The sequence below is a fragment of the Nicotiana tabacum genome, chromosome 4 (genome assembly GCF_000715075.1).
Source record: "Nicotiana tabacum cultivar K326 chromosome 4, ASM71507v2, whole genome shotgun sequence".
Taxonomy (NCBI): Eukaryota; Viridiplantae; Streptophyta; class Magnoliopsida; order Solanales; family Solanaceae; genus Nicotiana; species Nicotiana tabacum.
Window position 1 is genome coordinate 28120449 of NC_134083.1, and position 8794 is coordinate 28129242.

The 8794-nt window shown below is 35.0% G+C and overlaps 2 protein-coding genes across 4 annotated transcripts; one reads left to right on the forward strand and one right to left on the reverse strand.

Annotated features, from left to right (window-relative positions):
• Positions 1 to 320: 320 nt before the first annotated feature.
• On the forward strand, positions 321 to 3736 carry LOC107788800 (protein BREAKING OF ASYMMETRY IN THE STOMATAL LINEAGE-like). Of its 3 annotated transcripts, none has more exons than XM_016610529.2 (5): positions 321 to 2249; positions 2345 to 2676; positions 2893 to 3003; positions 3261 to 3430; positions 3522 to 3736. In XM_016610529.2, exons 1-5 carry the CDS (start codon positions 2162 to 2164, stop codon positions 3616 to 3618), a joined length of 798 nt encoding a protein of 265 aa, XP_016466015.2. In that variant the 5' UTR covers positions 321 to 2161; the 3' UTR covers positions 3619 to 3736. The 3 variants fall into 3 exon arrangements, with proteins under 3 accessions (XP_016466015.2, XP_016466004.2, XP_016466022.2); XM_016610518.2 differs by having other exon boundaries at positions 329 to 2249; positions 3544 to 3736; XM_016610536.2 differs by having other exon boundaries at positions 331 to 2249; positions 2331 to 2676; positions 3544 to 3736.
• Positions 3737 to 3844: 108 nt separating this feature from the next.
• LOC107788792 (protein MICROTUBULE BINDING PROTEIN 2C-like) lies at positions 3845 to 8794 on the reverse strand. Its single transcript, XM_016610507.2, has 5 exons — positions 8430 to 8794; positions 8247 to 8330; positions 5013 to 5360; positions 4398 to 4616; positions 3845 to 4201 (listed from the first exon to the last, which is right to left on the reverse strand). Exons 1-5 carry the CDS (start codon positions 8640 to 8642, stop codon positions 4046 to 4048), a joined length of 1020 nt encoding a protein of 339 aa, XP_016465993.1. The 5' UTR covers positions 8643 to 8794; the 3' UTR covers positions 3845 to 4045.

Genomic DNA, 8794 nt, shown 5'->3' on the forward strand with positions numbered 1-8794 from the left:
AACGAAAGAAATATATAAGACGGTAACCTAAAAAAATAAAATTACTAGTCGTTCCAAGATCATCAAATTTCCCCAAAGAGACAAATTTGATTGTGAAAAAAATTCCAACTACAACTGTGTAAAATTACTTTGTAGAAATGTCTACCTATTCATTGGAAAATTATTTTTCCCCTTTAACTTTGTTTAAAAAATAGAACTTCCCAATTTTCATCTCAATTCAGTTTGTAAATGTCTATTTTACCCTACAAATTATACTAGCACTCTTTCGATTCAGAAATTGTTATGTAATGGTATTCTTACTTTTGAATTTATCTTATTTAGCTCACCTATATGAAAAATTATTTCTGTACTGAAAAGAGTAAATAAGTATTAATCAAAAACTATTAAATTTGAATAATGAAAGAGTTCAGAGAAACAGAATAAAGGTTAGAAATATAAAATTGCATGTATTGATAACTTTACAATGATAATCAAAACTCAAAAATCTATTGACGAAACTTAAATATAAAAGAGATGGAACAACTAAAATACTTGGTACACATAACATTAAAATTACTATATTGAAGAAAACAGTGGATCAGAATTTACGACAAATTTACAAGAAGACTTAAGACTTCTTGGTAACGTAAAGAGCAGAATAGAAACGATAGAAGGGAAAATTTTCTATAGCTTAAAGTTGGTTGAGCATTTAATTTTTCGTGTGAAGCTGGAGGGAAAAACAACCCATTCGAAACCACGTAGTATTAAGTAGGTGTTTGGACATAAAAATTATAATTTTTGAACAAAAGTAGCACTTAAAGTTAAGTTGAAAAATGGTATTTGAATTTGAAATTATGTTTGGACATGCATTTTACTTGAAAAAATATTGCAGTTTTGTGAGTAGGGAATTTTTATTTTTATTTTTTTGAAAATTTTGATTTGAAAAACTCATTTTCGAAAAAAATTCAAAAACTTGTAAATTTTTATGGACAAACACATTTCTAGAAAAAAAAATCAAAAAAAGAGAAAATTTGTTTTATGGACAAATGGGTCCTAAAAAGTGTGATACACTTGCATGGATAAGTCTTAAATGAGAGTGAAAAAATTATTTTAGAAATGTCCGTCGAAACAAGAAATATAAATAAATAAAAAGAAGAGACAATTAATAACCAATTAAAGGTAGGGATTAAATTGTAGAGACTTCCCTATTGTAGGAAGAACTTAACATATACATACAATTTACTAATTACGGACAGGGGCGTATCTGAGTCTTAGGGTATGGGTTTACGCGAAGTCATACTTCTCTCCCTGAACTATGTATAATAATGTTATATTTTTTGAAAATTGTTTAATTATATGTGTGTGAACCCATGCTCAAAGACTCTTATGGTGCAATAATCATTGGGTGCACCTCTACGAGTGAAATTGGTGGTTCAAATCTCACTCCGGATGGTCTTGTTTTCAGTATAGAGTATAGATATATACGTGAAAATCACTAAAAATTTTAAAAGATTATAATTTTGAACCTATAATTTCAAAAATGTAGTAGGTACATGGTAGATACTAAAGTTAAACTCGTCAAATATAAATTCTAAATCTGCATCTTCACAATAGTGCACACATGCTCTTGAAATCCTGGATCCGCCTCTGATTACGGACCAAATTAAAAGAAGATTTTACAAATCTAGCAATGGACATTTTTAAAACAGTAGGAATATAAAGCGCACACACTTTTTTTGAACTTTTGAAATAGCTCGACTCAATACCATCGAGAAGTATAGAGTTCACGAGAATATGGTGATCCAAACACTGTAGCATTAAAAGCAGTATTTTTTTTTTTTCTTTTCTTCTATATTTGGATTTGGATTCTATTATCTCTTTTGGGCTGACAAACAAAGTGTAGGAAAAAAATTAAAAGTGAGTGTGAGACGTTGTGTTCTTGAAAGTTACCATATATATCTCCACGTTTTTACTCCCATTATAGCATGTTAGAGGAAATCATAACCGACTCTATTAATTAATCATTATGGGATGGGATATATACAACTGTAATTCCCACTCTTCATGCTCCCATGTCTTCATTCTCCTTTAATTCTTTTTTCAAATTCAAAAATCCCATAATTCCCTCTCCTTAACATTCTCTCTTTAAGGAAAAAACTTCGAATAACAGCTCCAAGAAAGAATGAGCAGTCCATTCACAATAACCAGGCTTGTAAGGTGGCGAATTAAAGATTGGGTGTCTTGTTTCTATGCTTGCAGGTTCCCCTTAGGTAATTACCTAACTCTAAAGCTTCAATATTTTTTTCTGCTCTTGTTATTTTTTCTTTTACTTTAATATTTAATTGATATAGTACATTTTTGGTAGAGGAAGAAAAAGATATTTATTGTGCTATGTCGCCTCAAAAACCGAGTAGAAACATGGTTTTCGACCCTATTGGTGATCATAGCAGAAAGAAGAACAGGAAAAAGTTGAAAAAGAAAACGGAGAAGAGGAAAGAATTTGTTGAAATTTCAGCAGAAGGGAAGGCTGAAGAGGGAGGCAATGACTCAAGCTGGCCTCGTTTCTCAGAAGAGGATTACATAGTATTTTGCTTTGAAGATGATGGAGGAATACATATAGTGGAAGATAAAAAGTCGGAGAAATTTCAACAGAAAGTTGATCATGTTAACTTAAGCCCAAGGCCTGTTTGTAGGAAGGTTGGTGATTAACTCTTCTAATTTACTTTCATTTTATAATAATTTTCTGTGGGTTGAATTTGGAAAAAAGTAGTATCATTATTAACGGTATAGATAATAATACATAATTCGATTGAGACTAGTAATGTCTAAGCATGGTCTAACTTTTTAATATGACTTAAAATTGCGAGAATAAGTATTAATAAGACACTTTTTTTTGAACTCTTGTAAAAGCAGCTTAATTATGTAGAGAATGGACAAGAGTTCCATGATCACCGTCAAAAGAACAAGGTCAGTCCAGATGGAGAAGATAGTTATGGTACAACTGAAGAAGATAATGATGAAAAGGTAAAGTCCTTAAGACAAGTTCCGTTATTTTTTGTATCTTTTTTTACTCCGCTTAATCAACAATATAATGTTCTCACTTATTCTTTACCAAAACCTTCAACCTGTCAGTTGGTAATGAAAATTACTGTAGCACTTAAAAAAATCTCACTTTCTTTCTATTTAGAATAGAAAACTACTGATAAAATCTGTCAATAGTAGCATAATCACACTACTCCGCTGTCACAACTTTAGAAATAACATTATGTTGTTATTGGCAGGGTGAGGGAAAAGGGAGCAACGATATGGAAGAGGAATGGCCACCGGCTGTGGTCGATAAAGAGATCAGTCACATAGGTGATGTTAGTGAAAGCAAGACGACTCCATCTGCGGAATCAAGTGAGTCTAATGATCACTCTAATGGCAGCACTGGTTCCTTTGCCTTCCCTGTGTAAGCATCCCTTTTTTTTTCTTCTTATTTTACTCTTATGTATGTTGTAAAAAAATTTGCATTATAGTTGTTACTTATTAATTTGTTTTAGCAAAATATGGCTAAAATTGCAGTTTGGGCTGGGAATGGATGGGCAGTCCAGCTCAAATGCCGAAACCAGAGGAAGACCCACGTTACGGGAAGCATAAGGCTTGGACATGTGTGCGTCATCCCTGTTGCAGATTTTGATACCTTTTCCTCCCCCTTTTCCCCCCTACGAGATTTTCCTGTTGGATTCTCAAACTGTTAAGAATATACATTGATCAACCTTTTGTCCTTGTTATTACATTTTTCTTATTTCCAGCAACAAAACCGAGTAATGGGAAGGTCGAGAGATTTTTTTTTTTTTTTTTAATAAGTAACGTCCGACAACACTATTCTGAATTCGAGCACATTACTCAAAAAAAGAACATTCCATAGCAACAGAGAGCTTCTGTATATTGGTAATCAATCGTGGACATATTTCTTGTACAATTAATGGAGAAGTTTACTGTGACCATAAATTATTTAAACAGCATCAATTTGCACAGTAATAGAACAAACTAAAGCAGTCAATTTCCCAAGCAGAATCCATGTTTATGTTCTCAGAACAAGTGACTGCAGATATAATCTTGCTTTGGCAGCTGCAGAAAAAGATGCTTCATCTTGATTTTCTTTAGCAGCAGCAATTGCTGCAACATATGCTTCTCTTGCCACCTCCAGTTCCTGCATTCCTGTTTCGTGCGGGTGATCCTGTACAAAACGAATTTCAGATTTACAAATCCGAAATAAACTAGTAGAAGCTGAGAAGATAAATATATCAAGTAAATTCCTTTATAGCTTGACCTAGCAAGAGATTGCGCAAGGGGCGGGGGGGCAAGAGACCCTTGACAAAATAAAACGAAGTTTTAATAGCATTCAAGAAAACAGGTGTGGAAGGTTAGCTTACTGTTTCAATGTTCTTGTCGCATAAGTAAGGGATGACATCATAATCTTCAGCTAAAGACCTGGAACCATTCTTTGTCAATTTTTTAACAAACTGCATGAACCATGCTACTTCTTGCCGAACCACCTCTAGATCGTTCTGGAGTTTCTCCACTTTCTTGCTGGAAGTCATCGCTTCCCATTCCAACTTCTCCACAGCTGCTTGCTTGTCAGCTAACTTAACCTAAGGAGAGCAAAAAGGAAGACATCATGTTGGGGGTTTACCCCTGAAAATCTGCATACAAACTAAGCAGTGATCTAGTAATAGAGGAGCCAGTCTCAAAGTGCAGTAATGTGAAATTTTACAGCCTCAGGAAAATTAACCAGAACGTATTGATTGAAACTTCTGGTTGGCATTTACTTCCTGATACCCAACAGAAAGCAAAGGATATGAAAATATAACTAGTCCTAAGTGATCTCTGTTTCTTAGTCTGTCTAAAACAGCCAAAGTAGAGCCAAATGTTTAAGAGGGTAATTTAGTGACCTTTAAGTTAAGCCATGCAACACACTTCTAGAAAAAATTGCATTTCAATTTGGGGGTTGGGGTTGGAAAGGGCGTAAGCTGACATTATATATTCACCTTTGCAGCAGAGAGTTGCACTTGAGTCGATTTGAGTAAAGAGTCCTTTTCAGCATATTCCTTCTTCATTTCATCTAGTTTAGCACAAATAGAAGCCATTTCATTCTTTGAGATCTCAACTTCCTTCAAAAGTTCATCTTTCTCCAATAATTTCTTTTGCAGATCTTCCACTTGGTCCCTCAAAGCCATCAATTCTTCTCTATCTTTTTCTAAAAAAGATGACCTTGAGGAAATCATTGAGAAGTTCTCAGTGCATCCATCTTGGTTACCGCCAACATTTTTATTTTGGTCCCTATGCTTTTTTGTCGCAGTTGATTGAGCTGCATTCCTTCCTTTTGCTTCAGACGTCTGCAGCAGTCATCAGTGTTAGCATCTCTAATGGACCAAAAGAAAGCAATGCTCGTTCTCATACAATTAGGGTATAAACAAACAAACAAACTTGTTTAGCACGGACAACCTTACAGAGAAGAATATGCAAGCAATCAGAAGTTAATTTCACATACACAACTAATACAAGTATCATATTTGGTCAGCTCTCAGCTAGGACGAAGTTGACTGCTTATTTATAGTAGCAAATTGATGGAAATGGCTTCACCTACTACCTGAGACAAGATATCGAGCGGAAGGAGAGAAATAGTACATTAAAGAAATTGTTATAGAGTAAGATAAACTTCCTTTTAACTCTTTTTTATTTTATTTTTTATGAGTAAAATTGTAGATATTGATGTAGTATGAGTTATAACCTCAAATAAAACATTACTATTAGAGGCTAATACATCATGCCACTTTTCTCTTGCATCAGCATATCCAAGTTTCATGGCAACTGTAGCCACCAAAGTTGGATGCATATAGGATGCTTTCCTTTTAATGCAAACTCTAATTTAGTCTGTGTAGAGGAATCCCCAATTTTGATTCGTGCTGGCCTGTCATGAACCTGAACAATGCCTGCCGTTATTGTTCCATACAAATAGTTATTACTCCTCAAATCAATGTGAAGAATTTTTATATTATATTAATTTTCTAGGCTCTCTCAACCTTCGGATTGCCATTGAAATGGTAACTAACATGTTGAGCCTTGTACTCCAGCCTCTAATTTGCCCATCTTTTAACTATAGCCTAATTGCAGATCCCAAAAGAAGGATGTCCCCTACAATATTATCAGTCAATTGAGCATTCAGTACAAGCTGAAAAACGCGATAAATATAACAAGGAAGACTGAAACATCTATAAAAACAACCCAATTGAAAGACGCAATCACAATAAAAAGTACTCAAGCGAATACCGGAATCGACAAACTGACTTATATCGCATTATTTGTAATCGAGAACCACCCTAATATACTTTATCTAAAAACAAGCACCCTGCATAGTATATAATAATTTACGTTCTTAGTCTTTTGAAGAAACTACTTCCCAGATGGAAGCAGCTTTTCACTACAGTTGCAAGAATATAGAGAAGACGGATTGTAAGGAATCGCATAAGTAATTTGCAATACTGCAATTTGTGGTCACTTGTTTGAACTTTTTCATGTTTTGCTTGATTTGTGACAACTTCTATCTCCCAACGGATTTCTCTATCTCGATATGACGAAGAAGCCTGCAGATTAACTCAAATTGTTTTGATGGAATGCAAATCTTATGACTTCTATGAACTATATTAGTTACTCCTATACGATTACCTGAATAGAGTGTTTGCAATGGCCTGTGAGGCACTCGTGAGAAATTCTATTGCACCTCTTCTATCTAAATTGATTCCCCCATGGCACCGGGAAAAAAAATGTGAATTTATCTCTTAGTATCATTCCTCTATATCAGGGTTATCCTTATTCGTGGTAATTAGACTGAGGTGGCACGAAAGCAGGATGGTGAATTTAGTAGAAAAGGAATATACTTGCAATCATCATGTGCCATTGCACCCCTATCTTGTCTAACCCAATTTATATTCTTGAAAAGTCTCATGCTAAAACTTGACTGACTTTGCCCAACATCAAATTCAACCTGATGTCAACCAAGCCTCTCGTTTATAAATGAGCCCTATCCTACCCAAGAGATCAACTTATGTTAGTTATTGTTTGTCTCCGCCTAGCTGAAACATAAAACTTACTTTCCTTAACTCATTAGAAACCAACAGAAGATTCTCTCCAGTATGGTTTCTGGAGCATGTCCAAACCAGCCGGAAGCACTGATTTCAAAGTAGCAACACTGTAACATTTCTAACATTTCTAGTATCTCACTTTCTCTCATGGAGACACACGAAGAGACAAAGAATGGACCCAAATAAATGATATTTGGTGAAATCCAGAGAGTTTGACTTTCAAAGAGTCTATCACAATTAGAAAGCAGGGCAGAACCATAAAACCAAAGGTGCCATGTGTTCAAAAATATATCTGGATCCATATTGCCATCGAACCAGGAAATAGCTTGGTGAAAGTACTCTTAACAATACTTGAATAGACATTCAATCACTAGTTCAAGGAGACCTAAGTGAAAACTGGGTCTGAGAACCAAGAAAAACTTAAATTTCAGTTGGGTTTAGACAGCTTATTGGACTTAAAGCAAATCGCATCCTACCTTATACTTTGAAGCTACTGAAGAGATGGCAGTAAAGTAAGGCACTTCACAGAACATGTTCAGTATAGAATTTGAAGCATTCGTTGGAAAAATGGACAATGTACTTAATATTCTTTACTTTTCTGATACGACACTATTATCAACTTGAAATCCTGAAAAAAGATATATGCATACAAGAATTGAATTACTACTCCTATTAGCCATAAAAAAAAATTACAGCTCAAGGTAAGTCAAAATTCAGTCCACCAGCACTTTACTTTGCTGTATCTTTAAACCTAATTGCCAAAGTCCTAATCTACCAAAAGCTGCAATTTCTTACCTAAAATGTTGCCAGGAAGGTAAAGCATTAATTAAGTTTCATCAACTCAAGCCTCATAATGTTCTAGGAAATGAAGAAGGAAAATTCGTTCCAATAAAGGAAGAGTTTCCAGGGAACTGGGGTTTATTAAACATTGCTTCTATTTCTATATACAAACACTAAAAAAGAAATTTACACACGGAAGACTATAATTACCAAGCAATTTGAAACTCAGACAGCAGATAATTTTAATACAAATACACGAAAGATCACAGTAGAATCATACCATTTCTAGATTTAAGACTAAAAAAGATGCCCGGTTTTGGGGAGCGAGGGGGGAAGGGGGGTGTAGGGGGGAGGAACTACCTTCTTGTAAAGCGACTCTTTTGAAGGCGTTTTAGTGTAGGTCATTGATCCCCTTCTAGTAAATGAACTCTTCGCCTTTCGATCCTGTAAGAAATCACATGAAAATTTCAAAATTTACATCCCGATAAGAATAACTTGGCGCAAGTAAAAAAAACAATAGGTTCAAGAGAGGGAAAAAGTTACAATGAGGGACTGAACAAGAGGAACGATCTCGACGAGGTCATTGAAGAGCATGCGGTCAACATTTCCAGCAGCCGAATTAGAGAGAGAAGAATCAGTTCGCCGGAGAGTGGGGGAGCGGTCTTCGCCGGAAAGCCAAGACCTGGAGTCAGCTCCGCCACCGAAACCGCCATTGTTGTTGTCCTGCAAATCCAACAACTGCTGGGCCTCATACATTATCGGAGATGAATATCAGTAGACAGATTTGTGATTTTTGAGAATTTTGAAAATTGAAATGCCTTTGATTTTGCTGTGACTTTAAAAAGAAAGTTTTGCTCACTTTTTGCCCTTTTTTAAAATTCCTTGCTCTTTCCAGGCTACATTTTCAA